Source organism: Brienomyrus brachyistius, chromosome 4 (assembly GCF_023856365.1).
Source record: "Brienomyrus brachyistius isolate T26 chromosome 4, BBRACH_0.4, whole genome shotgun sequence".
NCBI classification, from domain to species: Eukaryota; Metazoa; Chordata; class Actinopteri; order Osteoglossiformes; family Mormyridae; genus Brienomyrus; species Brienomyrus brachyistius.
The window spans coordinates 38,323,540-38,343,242 of record NC_064536.1 but is presented as its reverse complement, the minus strand read 5'-3'; the positions used below and the strand labels follow the sequence as shown (position 1 = coordinate 38,343,242).

The 19,703-nt window shown below is 45.5% G+C and overlaps 1 protein-coding gene across 10 annotated transcripts in view; it reads right to left on the bottom strand.

Moving 5' to 3' along the window:
• Positions 1 to 19,703, bottom strand: part of LOC125740746 (CMRF35-like molecule 1) — a 187,563-nt gene that overhangs the window by 167,030 nt on the left and 830 nt on the right. For 2 of the 10 annotated variants that reach the window (XM_049012334.1, XM_049012338.1), the window contains exons 2-10: positions 19,225 to 19,353; positions 16,808 to 17,128; positions 15,283 to 15,590; positions 14,652 to 14,942; positions 10,690 to 10,714; positions 10,221 to 10,312; positions 9,605 to 9,642; positions 4,860 to 4,928; positions 4,039 to 4,098 (exon numbers count right to left, since the gene is read on the bottom strand). In XM_049012334.1, coding sequence (XP_048868291.1) covers positions 4,039 to 4,098; positions 4,860 to 4,928; positions 9,605 to 9,642; positions 10,221 to 10,312; positions 10,690 to 10,714; positions 14,652 to 14,942; positions 15,283 to 15,469 — 762 coding nt within the window. In that variant the 5' untranslated portion in view covers positions 15,470 to 15,590; positions 16,808 to 17,128; positions 19,225 to 19,353. Of the gene's footprint in view, positions 1 to 27; positions 1,238 to 3,659; positions 3,750 to 4,038; positions 4,929 to 6,512; positions 8,122 to 8,699; positions 8,844 to 9,604; positions 9,643 to 10,220; positions 10,313 to 10,689; positions 10,715 to 14,651; positions 14,943 to 15,282; positions 15,591 to 16,807; positions 17,129 to 19,224; positions 19,354 to 19,703 lie in introns of those variants that run through there. The other 8 variants (XM_049012332.1, XM_049012335.1, XR_007397756.1 and 5 more) reach the window with 8 other exon arrangements.

Below are 19,703 nucleotides of genomic sequence, written 5' to 3'. Positions count from 1 at the left end.
CATAAACAAATGCAAATCACTCTGGGATAAAAGGAAAATAATCTTTATTTAGGACATTCCTGTATTTATGAAAGCTTATTTACATCCAAACAAAGAAACCTGCAGCAAAACAAAATGCACTCTGTACTTTTACATATTTTTACATCAAAATCAATCAGTCATTCAGCCGCATCATCATGCCTCTGCATCCGGTCAGGCCACAGGACTTCATCTACATCACATGCAATGTTCTCCTTTGCAAGAAAACGTGGAAAGAATCCTTCGTGAAGAGGGAGCTGAGCTGGAAGGCAAAGCTTTTGATTTACCAGTCGATCTATCTTCCTACCCTCACCTATGGTCTTGAGCTCTGGGTAGTGACTGAAAGAATGAGACTGTGGATACAAACGACCGGAATGAGCTTCCTCCACAGCAGGCCTGGGCTCAGCCTTAGAGACAGGGTGAGGAGCTCAGACATTCGGGAGGAGCACTGAGTAAAGCCGCTGCTACTCCGCATTGAACTGAGCCAACTGAGGGGTTCGGGCATCTATCAAGGATGCCTCCTGGACGCCCCCAGGGGAGGTGGTTCCGGTATGTCCAACCAGGAGGAGGCCCTGGGGCGTCTCAGTTGGCCTGGGAACAACTTGGTATCCCCCGGTGGAGCCGGAAGAGGTGGCTGGTGAGAGGGAGGTCTGGGCATCCCTGCTTAGACTGCTGCCCCTGTGACCCGACCCCAGATAAGCGGCAGAAAATGGATGGATGGATGGATGGATGGAAGGAAGGAAGGAAGGACGGACAGACAAGAGAAAGAGACACTGGCCAATACTTTCTCAAAATACTGTATATTATGATAATAGACATTTTATATTATACAAATAAACTAATACTACTAATGATATTTTCTCCATTAATATAAAAGTGACATTTCACAGACCGCCAGAATAAAACCTCACATTTACATTTATCTTATTTAGCAAAAGTTTTTCTCCAAAGCGACGTACAAGTGCAGCAAATGGCGTCTTGATCACGGTAAAAATGCACAACAGCCACGAATGTCTGTTTCTCACTGGCTGATTCTTACTGTTGCACTGCAATGTGACAGTGCTGCATGCCATTTAAATACAGCTCACATCACTGTAAGATTCTCCTCTCTGGTGATGATCCCTCCCCATCACTGGAGTATCTGCATGTCCCTCACAGCTCTCATCCTGGGCAGCAGCTCCCCACATGTAGAGGAGCCTCTCTGTGTTGCTGCCCCCTACTGCACGAGGAATAACAGATAAGCATTAACATCAGTTTGGTTTCTCAGACACTAACACCTTCCTTAGCATTTCAGGGAATGTAGAGAATCAATGTTAGTGCTACAGGAACAGGAAATGAACCAGACTGATACATTAATCTGTGAAACCTCTTTAGCTTCATCCGGTTTAAAATCTGATGGCAAGTGAACCGCAGGTATGATGCTGGAATCATGACCATATACAGTGTCAAAGGAAACTCATAGCTAGGTGAACAGTAGGCAGGGTGTATATTTTGGCAGCTTGGATGCCATGGGACCATCTGATTGTGTAATTAGTACCACAGTAATTCTTCCTTTCTGTTGCGGTGATGCTGGCACTTTAATATCAGCGAAACGGCAGAGTGTGTGAGGGGCCGGAGCTCCCATATGACATCAGGGTTAGGAAGGGGCTGTAGAGCAGAGTGTGTGAATGGCTGGAGCTCCCATATGACATCAGGGTTAGGAAGTGGCTGTAGAGCAGAGTGTGTGAGGGGCCGGAGCTCCCATATGACATCAGGGTTAGGAAGTGGCTGTAGAGCAGAGTGTGTGAGGGGCTGGAGCTCCCATATGACATCAGGCGCTAGGAAGTGGCTGTAGAGCAGAGTGTGTGAGAGGCTGGAGCTCCCATATGAAATCAGGGTTAGGAAGTGGCTGTAGAGCAGAGTGTGTGAGAGGCTGGAGCTCCCATATGACATCAGGGTTAGGAAGTGGCTGTAGAGCAGAGTGTGTGAGGGGCCGGAGCTCCCATATGACATCAGGGTTAGGAAGTGGCTGTAGAGCAGAGTGTGTGAATGGCTGGAGCTCCCATATGACATCAGGGTTAGGAAGTGGCTGTAGAGCAGAGTGTGTGAGGGGCTGGAGCTCCCATATGACATCAGGGTTAGGAAGTGGCTGTAGAGCAGAGTGTGTGAGGGGCTGGAGCTCCCATATGACATCAGGGTTAGGAAGTGGCTGTAGAGCAGAGTGTGTGAGGGGCCGGAGCTCCCATATGACATCAGGGTTAGGAAGTGGCTGTAGAGCAGAGTGTGTGAGGGGCCGGAGCTCCCATATGACATCAGGGTTAGGAAGTGGCTGTAGAGCAGAGTGTGTGAGGGGCTGGAGCTCCCATATGACATCAGGGTTAGGAAGTGGCTGTAGAGCAGAGTGTGTGAGGGGCCGGAGCTCCCATATGACATCAGGGTTAGGAAGTGGCTGTAGAGCAGAGTGTGTGAGGGGCCGGAGCTCCCATATGACATCAGGGTTAGGAAGTGGCTGTAGAGCAGAGTGTGTGAGGGGCCGGAGCTCCCATATGACATCAGGGTTAGGAAGTGGCTGTAGTGCAGAGTGTGTGAGGGGCCGGAGCTCCCATATGACATCAGGGTTAGGAAGTGGCTGTAGAGCAGAGTGTGTGAGGGGCCGGAGCTCCCATATGACATCAGGGTTAGGAAGTGGCTGTAGAGCAGAGTGTGTGAGGGGCCGGAGCTCCCATATGACATCAGGGTTAGGAAGTGGCTGTAGAGCAGAGCTGAGTGTATGTAGCAAAAATAAACGAATAGATGGTTATAAAATACCGAAACGGTCAGCAATATCAGGACAAAAGTAAAATTATCAGCGGACTAAGGGGGATGAGTGATGATTTTGTTATTCTTCGATTCCCGGAGACTGGGAAAACGTGCTAGGTGTGTGATATCCCCTCCACGGCACCACTGACCAGCGGGGCAGAGGAAGTGGCAGTAACTACGCTGGTGGATGTCTATGGATGCTGACTTACATGGGTTGTCATGGGCTGGCGGTGGGGTCGCTTTGGCTTTGCATGACTGCTTCACGCTTGCTGGGTTGTCTGTTGGGGGGGTGATGCTTGGCGATTGCTTCTTGCGTTAATTGACGTGCCAGCTAATTTGGTGGCATGCCAGTTGATGTATGCGGTGGCTGTGGGCTGGCGTCCCCTGGCTGGTGGCTTAGTGGGTGTGGGGTGCTCAGGGGGGGCTGCAGTTACCATTGGTTCTTGCTGGGCGGCGCGGGTCTGTGATGCGTCTTGTATTGGTTTGTGTATCTGATCGTCAGGGGTCATGGATTGCTTGGGTGTTGCTTAGATGTATGGATTTTGTCCTTCTTATAAAGTGTCACTTTATTTAGTTGTGGTGTTTTTCCTTTATTTTGGAACCAGCCACTACTGTTGTCTATAGATGTCCAATAGACTGAATTATCATTAGGAGGTCGAACTAAAGTGTGTTTTATGTTTCTCATAATCGTTAAGTACGGCAGTTACGTTATAAAAAGTAATGCTGTTCTTTAAACAGTGCAGTCGAGATTTTCTTCCATGGCCGGTGGCATCATTTATAACCAGTGAACATATGACCCACATGCAGCATGGCACAGACTAAATGTATCACAGCTCATGTTACAGCAGATTGTCCAAACTCACCTCTCTGTGCTTCTGGGTGACTGAGCTGTAGATCACGTCGCTGGCTGGGGTTACAGCAGGACAGTGTGAAGAACATCCTGAGGACACCTGCTGAGAGTATTTAGCTGCTTACAGTAGAGGTACAAGACCAACCTTTGTACAGAAACTACAAATCCACTCCCAAACTCCCAAACCTCCCATGTGAATCACTATGAAATATCAGGGGTATCATGGTACTTCTTGGTTCATTACTGCTAATTCTGATACACATGGATCTGAGAGATCAGCTGAGGTGTAGATGTACCTGCCCAGTCAGTACATTATTGATATACTTGTCGCTCTCATTGGTATGGGCATAGGAGCAGTATCACAAAAACTGATTTACATGAAACCATCTTACCTCTAGAACTGGCAGGACAATGGAGCTGTAGGTGACATCAGCACCAGGCTCCTCAGGGGTCTGAGAGAGGAACATTATGACCATGTATCTCTACAGAACCACCTGTCCATTCTTTAACTAACAACAATGAAACGTCATTATTGATGAATTTGGAGATAATCCAGTGTACAAGTAAATGACTTTACCATTAAAGTTATTGTCCAAAATTAAGACTTTTTATTTCCATTTAGAAACCATTTTTACCATAATGCAGTAACTCACTTTTGAACTGGCAATGAATAATAAAGGAACTATCAGCACCTGGTAATGAATGACAAGAGGAGTACCGACACCCGGTACTGAATAACAAGAGGAGAACCGGCACCCGGTACTGAATAATAAGGGGAGAACCGGCACAGTCCTTGGAGCTGTTTGATGCGCTACACTAACAGTTAGACTATTCCATACTCTAACTACACACTGTGTAAAGAAGTGCTTCCTCAAATTCGTTTTAAAATGTTCTCCCACTAATTTCCACCTATGGCCACAGGTTCTAGTATTTAAACTAATATTGAAATAGCCATTTGGCTGAACAGCGTCCAGACCTGATAGAATCTTAGGATTCAAGCACTGGGGGTAGGAACTATCAAAAACACACACAGGAGACACTACTCTGATATTACACTGTTACAACACTCTATTTACAGCGCAAGTACATAAGTACACACATTATGTAACATGATTACACATACAGTATAAGCCGATAACCTGAATGATCAGTTGAACAGACCAGCCCCGCAGCCTCATGATATCATTGTATGTACTTTATTCCTGTGCCTTACCTGTCCTGGGGGGTCTCCCTCGCTGATGCCAGTTCTGTCTATTACTGCATATTCAGGGTCTGGGTTCAGCTAGAACAAAGTTACAGCTGAGTGTTCAAAACATTCACACCTCGTTCATTTTACATCATCTTTTTATACAGAAACTGAACGAGTTACAGGCTGTTGACAGTTCGGATTCAGTTTTTTTTTCATATAATATTGTGGCACCAAGCAGACCAAGACATTGAAAGAGCAGCAAAGAACAAAAAGACTTGCTTGTCGGGGTAGAACATGCTCTTTATCTGCAGTCTTTAGCAGGAAAATAAGAAGCACCCAACGAGCACCAGACCTAACACAGTATGAAAACACAGGAAGGTCAGACGCTGGACCGTCAGGTACGCAAACGGTGGGTGTCGCGTTTTAAGGAAGACACGAGACAGGTTGTAAACCGAAGCTGTTCAGTCATTTTTTCCCAAAAAAACTGCTCTCCTCTTCCTGAGCACTGTCCCCTTAATATTCCCCAAACGTAACTTGTTTTTTGTGTGAGTACATAACCTAACGGCAATAGTGGGGTTCCTCGCCTTCCAGGACTGATCAAACCGCAGCTTCATCTTGTGCTGCTGGGCGGACACCCTGTGGCAGCATGTAGGGGGAGGGGCCACTGGCCTTGAGTCGATCCAGTGGAAGCTGCAGTTCGCAGCCCAACATAAGTGACGCTGGCGAGCAGCCTGTTGTGCTGTGCTTGGTGGCCCTGTAATGGAGCAGTGTGTGAAGGAGCACCGCTGAAAGGGGTAACCTTCAGCTAAGTGGGCTCAGATGCCATACTTAAGGGTCTGATTGAGACGCTCCGGTCCGCCATCGGCCTGGGGGTGATATGAAGCTGTGCAGATGTGAGGGATGCCTGGATCCGTCAGAAAGGCTTCGAACTCAGCAGACACAAATTGGGGCCCATTATCCGTCGTAATAGCCAGAGGAAGTTCCCATCGAGCAAAGAGGGCGTCTAAAAAGTCAGTGAGTACCCGTGCCGTGACAGTGCCAGTGGAGACCACCTCAGGCCACTTAGAGTGGAGATCATGCACCAGAAGGAGGAACCGCTGCTGGTGTGGAACTCCATGTAGTTCCCCACAGATATCCAGTTGGAGATGTTCCCAAGGATGGGCCAAACCGGAGGCTGCAGAGGGGGTGGTGCAGGTTGGCCCATTTTCCTGCTCATAAGGCAAGCTGCACAATCCCTAACTAGATTTTCTATGTCCCTATCAATGCCAGGCCACCATACTAGGTCCCTACAACGTGGTTTGACATGTACAATGCCCAAATGGCCTTCATGTGCCATGCTAAGAACACGGGCCTGAAGGCTGCTTGGCACCACTGTGACAGCTCCACGAGCTACGCAGTGCTCATTCCAACATGAAAGCTCATCCCTGACCCTGTGGTAAGGGGTCACCTCAGCAGAGACTTCAGTCGGCCAGCCTGTGCGAATGTATGTACGAAGCTGAGGAAGGACTGGGTCCTGTTCTGAGGCCAGCCGGAGTTCATCAAAGGAGACAGCTGCCTTCAGTGGTGTGTGCATCATCTGGCTGAGGTCTGGTTCCTGAGAGATGGAGTCAGGTGCTGCAGGATACTGGCTGTAGCGGGACAGCAGGTCTGCCACAACGTTATCACAACCTGGGGTAAAACAGGATGATATTGTACTGTACTGTCAGGGCCTAGTGGTCAGTGCGCAGTGTAAATGCCCTGCCATAAAGATACATGTGCCACCGCTCACAGGCCCAGACACAGGCTAGAGCCTCACGTTCGCCCACGGAATATTTCCGTTCGGTGGGGGTGAGAGCACGGGAGGCAGAGCCAATGGGCCAGTCCACTCCATCCTGCAGCTGTGACAGTACAGCTCCAACTGCCACAGCTGAGGCATCACAGGTGACAGAGGTGGGGCAGGAGAGGGAAAAGTTTGCCAGGATAGGAGGTGATGTGAGATGGGACTTCCGGAGCTGGAAAGCCTCAAAGCAGGCTGGCATCCAAATGCATCTTTCTGCAGCAGCTGATGTAATGGAGCTGTGGTAGCGGAGGAGTGAGGCAAAAAACACAGGTAATAAGCTGTCATGCCCAGGAAAGAGAGAACCTGGTTAGCATTCGTGGGTCCAGAAATACGCTGAATGGCCTCAATATTAGGTTGAAGTGGAATGAGGCCCTCAGCCGTGAGGCAGAATCCATGGACCATGATGTCATCGAGGTAGATAATCACCCCAGGTATGCCAGTGAAGATGGTAGTCATAATCTTCTGGAAGCAGCTGGGGGCAGAGCTAAGCCCAAATGAGACCCATGTGCACTGAAACACTCCAGTATGCGTCACAAAAGCCGTGAGATTCTGGCTGTCAGGCTGGAGAGGGATCTGCAGATAGCTCCGACGAAGGCCCAGTTTTGTGAAGACCATCGAGCCATGAAAGTGGGACGTGACTTCTACTATGGAAGGGAGGGGGTACTTGTCAGGGACGACGGCCTTGTTTACAGCCCGGAGGTCGACACAGAGACACAGACTCCTGCATTTCTACTTAGCTATCACCAGATTTGAGATCCACTGAGAAGCATCAACTAGCTCAATAATGTCTGCCTCCAGCAGGTGGCGCAGCTCAGCAGTAACACCATCATGAAGGGCCAGGGGACTCAACATGGGAGCTGAAGTACTGAAGTTATAGATGGGACAAGTAGGGGTTGGTGATTAAATGTGGAGAGACAGCCTACGCCCTCCAACAGGGGACTGCTGCTGCCATGGCAAGTTAAAACGGCAGATCCAGTCGTATCCAGTAGGAAGAATCCAAGGGCAATAAAAGAGTCAAGGCCCATGTTGGCAAAATGGTGCGAGACGTGAAAGGGAAAGTCTGGGACTAGTTTAGAGCCACAGCGGACTGATAGCCGATAAAATAACATGTGAATTTTGGAAGTGCCATAGCCACATGGAGCAGGAACAGCCTTAGAAAGTGGCACATGGGAAAAAAACTACCGTACAGTATCTAGATTTAACAGAGAGAATGTGGCCCCAGTACCCAATAAGAGGGGAAGGCAGACTTTGTCCAGCTCTGCAGTACAGGTTTTAAAAGCTGGCAGTGTGAATAGTTGTAGAAGCAGATGGAGGTGCAGTGGAGAGTGACAGCGCTGTAGAATTTGCAGGGGTCGACCGGCATACTTTGGCAAAATGGTTAACTTTGCCACAGCGCTGGCACCGTTGCCTATGGGCAGGACAGCTCCGGGCCCCAGTAACACGGCGTCATGATACGGCAAGCTCGGACTGGGAAAACAGGCGAAGGACAAAAAGGGATTTAATAGGGAGCCGGATCGGCATACGGAACAAAAATCACCATAACAATACAATGACAGAACTAGGGAAACATTCTCTGACCTGGACATAAATACACAAAACTAATGAAGACACTTCGAAACAGCTGGTAAACACGGGGATTCCACGGCATCCAGGAGGATCGGACGGGCGGGTCGACACATTGGAGAATGAGCCACAATTCCCACAGCGTTGTCATTGCTTTCGCGGTGTCTGAGTATAATGCATGTCTGAACCAACTTCAGATAGTCCTGACGAAGGTGGCTGTGATGCAGATACTTATTGTGCAGGGAGCGAGGTGACAGCGGGGTAAGGTAATTTAGACGTAAACTCCGCTGCTGTTTCAATTTGAAACGCGACTTGTATAGCGCTAGCGAGGTCATGTGCTGCCGTCAACAGTCGCTCTCTAATTTTAGGGTGGTTAGAGTGTTCAGCCAGCTAACCACGAATGAATTCATCCTGCATGCCACCAAATTTACAAAGACTGGCTAAACCACGCAGATTAGCCACGTACTGATGTACGGACTCACCCGGCTGCTGTCGCCTTCGGCGAAAAAGAATCTGCCACAGGATGACACTTTGTGGAGCTGCGAAGTGAGAACCCAGGAGTGAAACAGCGTCTTCATACATCTCCGCAGGTCCGAGCGTCCGAAAGATCTGCCGTCCTTCCGTGCCTAAGCAGTGAATAAGTATGGCTTTCTTCCGAGCGTCGCTGACTTCATGCTGTCCCAGGGCATCCGAGTATGTCTGGAATGATTCCTGTCAGCGAGTCCAAGGGACAGGAGGTTCGCCGGGAAGTGCAAGAGAAGGTGAAGGTGGTGGAAGTGCAAGCTCTATTCTCGTCGCCAAAATGTCACGTTTTAAGGAAGACCGAAGCTGTTCATTTATTTTTTCCCAAAAAAAAAAAACTGTTCTCCTCATCCCGCATACTGTCCCCTTAATATTCCCCAGACGTGACGTGTTTTTTGTGCGTGTACATAAAAGTGAGTAATTTACATGATGCTAAAGACATGCGAGGGTGAACTACATGGGGCTATATACAAGTGCTCGTGAGGCATACTGGAAAGCGCAGATCTCACCGGCACAACAATAATCTGCTGACCTGTCATACGTACAGAGCAGGGAAACAGGCGAAGGGAGTCATCCAGTCGGGTAAACGAGGGATTTATTAGGGGATGGCACCATCGGGAACTCAAGGACCACCAGTAACATTAAGATGTTAATGACCCTGGGTAGCATTTGTGGGTTCGGAAATACACTGAATGGGGAAACATACTCTGAGGCGGACTTAAATACACAGGACTAATTAGATGTAACAAAAAGCAGCTGATAACACGAGGATTCAACATGAGGTAGGTGAGGGGGCGTGGCACACAAGAGGATCGGCACGATCGGAGCATGACAGAGTTTCTTCCCATATGAAACATGAACTTACTGTCCTTCCTAGATTTTGGCCCCCAGCCACATTTTTCTCTACAAGGAAAGAAATGAGGAAAAAAATAGAAAATTATTCTGCTGACACCATTGTCTCTGTCCTTAACCGACACAGATGACTTGCTTTGTAACAAACACATTCCCTTTTAATCAGCATGTACATACATCTGAAAATATTATCAAGTCTAATTAATGAGTAAAACTATCTACTCAATAGGGGCAATAGTTTTTTTTATTTCCATGACAACTGATTACCAGCCCGCGCTTGCAGGTAACCAGTCAGTGAATCCCAGCCGGCCGTGGTTAGAATAACTAACTCGGGGAGGGTTTTTATAAGCTCAACTGGGTGGACACAGACTCAGGGGGTCAGAGGAAAGTCTGCAGGATCATGGAGGAAAGGGTTTGGGTTAGAAAGGCTCCTTCAGGGCTGCTGTCCTCTGATGTCCTGCTTGTACTATTGTGGATTTTAGCTCTGCACTGTTATTCCTTTTCCAAAGGGTCGTGACCACGTTTTATGTTTTAATTTCACTGAATAGACCTGTGTGTCAGAATGCTGCTGTCTGTGTCCCTGTCAAGCAATCTTTGGAAAAGGATAAAAGCATGAAGTTGCCACTCACTGTGTTTGTCCCGCACTTTCCATGTGATGATGATGACCAACAGCAGCACCAATAAGCTCAGTCCTACATACAGAGCCAGCTGGACCAAAGAGCTGAATAAGAGGGTGGATATGAACAGTAAAGTCTTACATGCTTTATAGAAACACGGTACAGCCACATCTGTACTATTACACAGGACACATGTGAGGAACAGGAGACATTAACAAAGAACATAAAAATAGCTAGATATTATCACACAACATGTTACACTATTTTGTAAAAACAGGCCTGCAGTCATTCCCCAGCAGCACAGGGCACAAGGCAAGGGCTCACCCTGGATGGGATGGGATCTTAAGTTTATTATTAAGAAAATAAAATTAAAAATATTTGTTTCTCTTAAAATTAAAATGACAGTTTCCCATCACTGTGTGATCAGGTAAATGCTGCTAGCTGGACCCCCACACTATTGTAAATGCTGCTGAATGCTTACCTCCGTTTTTCATTATCCCCTCCTTCTTCATCATGTGCAGAGAAAAGGAGAGCAGTGGAAACAGGAGAAAGGATTGTTAATAAAAAGCAGTGTTCTGTTAGTCAATAAAGACTAAGAAAAGGTCAGTCTTGAAACTGAAATATAAATTATGAAAGATATTCTACAGAGAAAATGATTAGATGGAGAAAAATGAATTAGGGTCATGACCAAAGTGTTAATATCCCAGGGCACTGATAGTGAACAGGTGAGATTAATTATTTTATGAAAATATTATAATGTATTTATTGTAGGTGTGAGTGAATGGTGTGTGAGTGTGCCCTGCAATGGGCTGGCCCCCCATCTTGGGTTGTTCCCTGCCTCGTGCCCATTGCTTCCAGGATAGGCTCCGGACCCCCCGTGACCCAGTAGGATAAGCGGTTTGGAAAATGGATGGATGGATGGATGGATTTATTGTAGCAGGGTGGTGCAGTGGTTTGCAATGTCACCTTCGGGATGTGAGTTCAAGTCTCTGTCAGAGTTCTGTGTGTGTGGAGTTTGCATGTTCTCCTCGTGTCATTGTGGGGTTTCCTCCAGGTACTCTGGTTTCCCCCCACAGTCCAAAAACCTGCTGAGACTGATTGGAGTTGTCAAATTGCCGGTAGGTGTGCTTGTACGAGGGAATGGAGTGTGAGTGTGTCCTGTAATGGGTTGGCACCCTGTCATGGGACGTTTCCTGCCTTGTGCCCGTAGGGACCCTGAATTAGACAAGCAGTTTCACACAATGGATGGATGCAGCACTGGAACAGATATTACAGAGTACAACTGTAACACTGGTCTTTCCTGCAATGAAAAACCAACTACAGACATGTCTGCACACTTTTAGTAACAATGCCTGAATTATGTTGCAAACTACATGGATTTGTCTGGATTTGTATAAATAACAAGTGACTGGCTGTATGACTGTGGAAAATGCTGTGATTTTTGTCATATTCCAGACTGATCATAAACTACAAGTTGCTGCATCCTGAGGACTCAGTACAGCTTCCAGGAGTAGCATAAAGATCAGAAACTGATATATTTTATACAGAGCAGGACCTGTATCTGATGAGGTTACCAGAGCTGTATTATAGGATGTCTCTCTAAGAGTGCTGTGAACTGATGTTTCTGTTAAAAGAGATGTTTGAGTCATTCAAATGTGTGCTTTAATGTATTTGTTAACGATGTAGTCCTAAGGTATTTACATATATGTGTTCACTACATTACCCACAATCCTGTGTGGGTTTGTTGACGTAATGGGATGAGGGTGTAGACAAAGAAAGAAGAAAGAAGGATGGAGGTACTGAGTGTAAGTTTATGTTTGAAATGTAAAGTAAAGAGATTTGAAAGATCAGTTCTGTTTCTGTCTTGTGACTCGGAAGTTAAAAACTACCACAACAAAGAGTTAAGGCTGATGTGTAAATTAATCTTTCAGTACAAGCATATGGCACCAAATTGGAATCAATAGTCTTTAAAAGAATAAAATACATTACATTAATTCATTAATGCAATATTTTAATTATTTTTTAAGGCATAATAAAACTTTTAATTTCACCGGACGCGTAAAGCTTTTCTAGCTAGAGAGGAAAGAGGGGCTGGCAGTTTTAAATGGTAAAAGCAGTAGTTATGTACTGTTAAAGGGTTATCCTTTAAACAAAATACACTATTTTATATCGGTAAAACACAGCCATCCTGTTTTGGGGGGGGGGGGGGGGAATTTATGCGTATTGCATGTCTAGACATGTCGGTCAGCTAATGTCCGCGGCAGTGGGTAACGGGGCGTCAGCGCAAGAGCTTTTGGAGCCGTGAGCGATAAGCCCATGAGAAGGAAGTGTCAATGAAAGAAAATGGCCGCCGGTTGACAAATTGTTGCAGGGTGACTGCAGAGTGACTGTAACATCTCGTTTAACCGCTGGTCCTGGGTGTAAGAAGCTGACAGCCAGCAGCCCCATCCTGGCAGAAGGCACATTACCTCTATTTATTAATCTGTCTTATTTGTGAATAGTATAAAATAATATATTTCTAATTTAAATAAAAGTCGATCTCTAGCACCACAGCTCTGGGGCTCTGGCATAGGCCCGGACGCCCCGCTGCAGGCCTCGGTGTTGGGTAAAGTATCCAACTACAATTGTTTAATCAGCGGGATAAAGTGCCGTAACGGATGTATGACAAATCAGTATAAATTTAAAATCAATAAGATTTAATTAATAAAACAATTTAGCTGTATTTTATTAGTTTTATTTTAAATAAGATGCTCCCAGTTTATTATTAATTTAATAGCTGTAGGAACTAGTGAGGGAGCAGCATGGCGGTGCAGTGGTTAGCACTGTTGCCTCACACCTCTGGGTCCTGGGTTCGAGTCTCCGCCTGGGTCACATGTGTGTGGAGTTTGTATGTTCTCCCCATGTCATCGTGGGGTTTCCTCCGGGTACTCCGGTTTCTCCCCACAGTCCAAAGACATGCTGAGGCTAATTGGACTTGTTAAATTGCCCGTAGGTGTGCATGTGTGAGTGGATGGTGTGTGAGTGTGCCCTGCGATGGGCTGGCCCCCCATCCTAGGTTGTTCACTGCCTTGTGCCCATTGTTTCCAGGATAGGCTCCGGACCCCCTGCGACCCAGTAAGATAAGCGGTTTGGAAAATGGATGGATGGATGGAACTAGTGAGCAGTATTTAGCAATATACATGAAAAACATCTTCAACATTCCAATATGGAAGGTAACCGACAAAGTTTTCAAGCAGATTTCATAAAACAAGGCACCCCAAGGAGTCTGTTTAATTCAGAGATGGCACCATAGTCCCGGACAAGAACTATAGTGAGCGGTATTTAGCTACGTACTTCAAAAACATTTTGAAAACTTTGTTAGACTAATGGGGGTGGCATGGTGGTGCAGTGGTTAGCACTGTCGCCTCACACCTCTGGGACCCGAGTTCGAGTCTCCGCCTGGGTTACATGTGTGTGGAGTTTGTATGTTCTCCCCATGTCATCGTGGGGTTTCCTCCGGGTACTCCGGTTTCTCCCCACAGTCCAAAGACATGCTGAGGCTAATTGGACTTGTTAAATTGCCCGTAGGTGTGCATGTGTGAGTGGATGGTGTGTGAGTGTGCCCTGCGATGGGCTGGCCCCCCATCCTGGGTTGTTCCCTGCCTCGTGCCCATTGCTTCCGGGATAGGCTCCAGACACCCCGCGACCCAGTAGGATAAGTGGTTTGGAAAGTGGATGGATGGATGGATAATTTCTCACCTAAAACATGATGACAGGGCTTTTGCTGTTAGAAAATACCGAATTTGCTTGAAATAACACATTGACAAACACAACAAAATGTTTTTTATCCCTTAAATTATAACAATAACTAAGGTATTAGTCTAACATCCATCCATCCATTTTCTAAACAGCTTATCCTACTGGGTTGCGGGGGGTCCGGAGCCTATCCCGGAAACAATGGGCACTGTTGTGCGGCAACAGTGCTAACCACTGCACCACCATGCCACCCGTGAGAAATTATATTGTCTAGAATTATATGGACTAGCAACTGTCTCTGGGGCAGCAGCCCTAGATACTGTAGGAACTATTAAGCAGCATTTATTTACTATTAAGCACACTCTCTGTTACAAACACCAATTAGCCTGACTGCGTGTTTTTGGATTGTTGGAGGAAACCCACACAGCATGTGGAGAACATGCAAACTCCACACACACAGAGCAGAAGCCAGATTCAAACCCGTAAACATGGAGGCATGAAGCAACAGCGCCGCCTACTGGACCACCGTGCCACTAGCATTGAAACAATAATCCCAATAAATAACTCTGTTTCACAACAGCTGATAAATAGGGGATTATCCCCACAAAGAAGCACAAACCCCTTCGTGAGTGAAACTGCTGGGTTGATTAGTATGTATCTATTTATATTCAAGCATAAATAATTCACAGGCAGATTTAAATTACTTACGTTTAACAGTTATATGAACTGGAATCTGCAGGTTTCCAGCAGCACACCAATACCAGCCAGTGTCCTTCCTCTCCAGCCCACTCATTGTCACACTGAAGACTTTATTTTCTGTGTCATCCCTGATCAGGACAGGCCTCCCATCCAAACCCCCAGATTTCTCTGATGCACAGGAGCCCCCAATCTTACACCACGTCTTTGGTTTGTTGTTGTTTCCATAGCGACACTGAACACTGACACTGCCTCCTTCCACACGCATCACCTCCTGTTTGTCTACTGACAGCCCTGGAGGACCTGAACACACAGATAAAACACTCAAAGATTTGCATAGCATTGAAATGTTTATGAATATCAGCCCATTACAACATGCATATGTAAATGTTTGTCAAATAAACTGACATTTCTTAACATATTACTTATCATATTTAACCTCATGAAGTCGCCCATTTAAACTGTCACTTGTTACTTCTTCCAAGTCTCGTTTATCACATTGAATGAAAATAAAATGCAGATTTTTATAATATTAAAGCATCTTTTCCTTTAATATTTCTGTTAACGTCCTTCCTTTCTGGCTAAATGACATGTTACATACTGTGCATTTCATTGGCTACAGTCTGCAGTACAGACATCTTACCATCAGTGACTGACAGGTTAACCCGATCTCCAACATCTGAGGCTCCACTACGCTTCACACCACACCAGTACCTATCAGAGTCCTCAGCTGTCAGATTGTTGATGGTCACAGTGAAGATTCGCTGGTCAGGATCATCTCTGACTGACACTTTACCCTCCTGTGGAAAGTCAGTACTATGAGAGTACATGAACTTACATTAAACCCTCTGCACCAGTTTTTCACATGAGTATTATATCTGTCACCATATAAACATGGGATGGTGACAGATCCTCCTCTCTGTACAGACACTCGTCTCAGTGTGGACACACCTGCAGGGACAATATGAAAATTACCAGGCTGATTAACTCTCTCTCCCTATTACACCATTTATACACAAATTAATAAAGAGGTAGAATATTAAACAAAGAATATTAAAATCTGCTTTGCTAATGGCACGGTGATGTAGTGCTTAGTGCTGTTGCCTCACACATCTGCAACCAGAGTCTGACTCTCTGCTATGGCTCTGTGTCTGTGGAGTTTGCATGCTCCCCCCATGTCATCGTGGGGTTTCCTCCAGGGATTCCTCACTGTGCTGGCTCCCCACTGCGCAATGGCTGTATGTGAGTATTTGTAAAGGTCAGATAGACATTACATTGTGGGGACCAAATGTCCCCACAATGTGATAAAAACCTGTTATTTTGACGTTGTAGGGACCATTTTTTTAGTTCCCATAAGGAGAAATTCAGTTCTCTAAAAATATGTGACTGCAATAAAAAAACTAAAAATGCCAAGAGTCTTGTATTTTGCTTGAATACTTATGGTTAAGGTTAGGGCTTGGTAGGGGTTAAGGGTGTCATTGTCGGGATTAGGGTTGTGCCCATAGAAATGAATGGAGACTCCCCACGAAGATATAAGTACAGGTCTGTGTGTGTGTGTGTATCTGTGTGTGTCTGTGTGTGCATGCCCTGCGACAGGTTGGTGTCCCATCCTAGGTTGTTCCTTGCATGGATGTATGGATTGATGGATGGATGTATTGATGGATATAAATTTACAGCCCTGAAGGGAGGTAAGAAGTGTGTCCTGATACAGCGCGTTGCCACACCCACCACACAATGACCCTCCTCAGGGATGAGAACCTGAGAGCAGCCGTGCGGCAGGTGATACCTCAGCCCCACACTAGTTCGGATGGAATGGAACAGTGTGAAGTTTTCTCCGGTGGCTGGAGAGTCAATCCTGCCACCAAACCCCAAATTTCCCCCTGAAAGTTGCAGGACCCCTGATGTAGCCCATTTAAACTGATACTGTTACTTCTCTCTGATTGTATTTATCACATAAATGATAAATGTGCATATTTGGACCCTAATGTACAAAAATGCAGCTTAACATTGGCTGATTCATTCCTTGTATTTATTTTAATTCCATCCTTATTTACAAATAAATACTTTACAGTCATTTTCAGCTCAAACAATGAACATTTGCATTCATACTTATATAGAAATATATGTACGAAAAGGGTCTGATCAGATATTTTGTACAGACATCTTACCTTCAGTGACTGACAGGTAAACCCGATCTCCAACATCTGAAGCTCCACTGATATTTACAAAGCATGAGTACCAACCAGAGTCCCCAGCTGTCAGATTGTTCATGGTCACAGTGAAGACTCGCTGGTCAGGATCATCTCTGATTGACACGTTACCCTCCTGTCGAGAGTCAGTGTGTACTATGGGAGTACATGACTTCCAATAACTCCCTTTACACCAGGATTTCACATGTGCCTTATATCTGTCATCATAGAAACATGGGATGGTGACAGATCCTCCTCTCAATACAGTCACCCATCCAACTGTGGACACACTGTCAGCACCTGCAGGGAGAACAACCAACTGAATTCACATTTTCCACATCACAGTATCTCTAAGTAACTGTATAATGTTTGTATAATGCTTGGATTAGGGTCACATTCGTTTATTAGAACCACGGGGATGTTTAAAAGACAAAGACTGTCATTTTGTCACAAGAACAAGGGAGAGACACAGGAAAACAAAACAGGTGTCGGATCTTGGGAAGGGCTACAGCGGGATGTGGGATCGGGAATCTGAGTCTGGGAGTGTGTTCTAGGGTCTGAGAGGAAAACCAGGACCTTAAATCCCTAGTAAAAGGCCTAGATGAGGTGAATGAATGGGCTTGTCACGGTGTGGGACGACCACACCCCTGTGACACTAAGGCTTCATTTGTAAACTTAATTCTGTGGTATTTGACTTAAGAATGAGATACAGAAAGTATTTAAATGTATTTTAGTTCAGCCATCCATCTTCCACATGCTTATCCAGTACAGGGTCATTACAGTACAGCGAGTGTGGAGCTGATCTGAGGCAGCACAGAGCACAAGGCAGGGGAACACCCAGGACAGGATGCCAGTCTGTCACAGGGCAAACACTCACACACAGTCACTATGGGCACTTTTAGAAGCACCAATTCACCTGAACCATGTGTCTTTGGACTGTGGGAAGAAACCGGAGAACTGAGAGGAAACCAGCATAGATACAGGAAGAACATGCAAACTGCCCACGAGAGCTGGGCCGGATATCAAAACCACAAGCTTGGGGGTGTGAGGCCCCCACACTGCCCCTAGTCTCTACCAGCTAGAGGTTAACTAGCTCTCCAAACCCACTGTAGAGTGAAAGACAACCAGGTCTAATCTCGATCCCTGAGGTTGATCTTGAGCCCTGATAAACACAGACCTGCTCCAGTAGCACATGAAGCTGGGTGTTTAGACCCCACTGACTGTACACACAGAAATGACAGATGGCATCTCGGCCGTCTGCTCACATAACCACCTGTACTGCTGAAATGACCCCAGTCAGCCTAACAGAAAATCACAGGGTACAAGAGACGAGGGCATCTTATCTGCAGTAACAGTGTCTTTTTACTGATTGATCACTAAAAGGGAGAGATGACATCATCACACAGTATATTTAGATATTATACTTATAATATCAATAATCTGATTCACGATAGATTGGTCATGTCTTAAATATCACTGTTCCTGAAATAGTTTGCAAGCACTTTAAAAAACAAATGAAATCTGTTTTTTAAAAAAACGAAATTAGAAATTCATGAGGTATATGTTTCTCTTTTGAAATTACAGTGGAAACTGTTTATATCACGTCTGTCTGGGCAAAATTTATCACTATAAGTCGATGATCAGTATAACCAATTTTTTTCTTCTTCTTTATGCCTCAGGCAGATTAATATCTAATTGAGGTTTGTATATTTTTACATGAATATAAGGTAATAAACTGCACAGCGTAACTATTCACTGAATTTTATTGACGATGTCAAAACACAGTACAGCTGTTTCAAACGCTTTTCAAATTACAGTACTGTACAAATTAAATTACTGAACTGTGCATAATTCAAATACGCTATAATACAGTACAGTACTGTACATAAATATTCAGTTCACTACATTTGTATTTTCACAGCACATTTTCATGTTTTCTGTGCACGCAGCATTAGCCTTAGGTAACTAGCCAGAAGCAGGCAGGTTACCGCAAGGCAAAGTTACAGGACGATCAAAGTGAAATTACATTATATATAAAAAAAGAATTACTACCTCAGTTTTCATTTTTTCTATAGGTCGTCATGTCGAAAAAGACCCAAAATGATCAGTGTTAGCGGACTGCTTTATTACTATAACTGAATTATCTAAACAGTATTTGCACAGGAATGGCTCTGTCCCAAGCATTTGCTCCATAGTACCGTGATCACTATAAGTGGCTTCCCCTGTATGCAAGAATGTGTCATTTGTTAAACATCAAAAAGTATTCAAAATATCCAGGACCACATTATTGTAACTAGCAGCAGATCTCTATCATGATCTCCAAACTGCAGCTGACAGTGTGTGGAAGAGCAGGAGAGAGATCTCTACTCAGTACCACTGTAATGAGTGACACTCACCTGTGAGCCCAGCAATGAGAAGAAACAGGACCATCAGAGGATCCATATGTGTGTGTGTCACTGAGCCCAGATCTGTGGAGACTGACACTCACTTCCTCATCCTCTGTACCTTCCCTGTCTCTGTCGTTTCTATTCTCACACACAGCAGGCAGAGTGAAGGGGGAGTGGACACTTAAAACAGGAAGTGATAAAATCATCTCTAGAGCTTCATCAAGTCATAACATTTCTGTTACTCAAGAACATAAACTATCAATGCATAGACTCCTTCGGTAATAAAATAAAAATTTCAGCAGGAGTAAAGAAGACCTCATGAATGACAGTATCCAGCTAATAACCATTAATATTATTCAACCATCCATCCATGCATCCATCTTCTATACCCACTTGTCCTGTGCAGGGTCATGAGGGTCCACAGCCTATCTGGGAAGCTATGGCCATAAGGCAGGGAATAACCCAGGATGGGGCACCAACCCATTGCA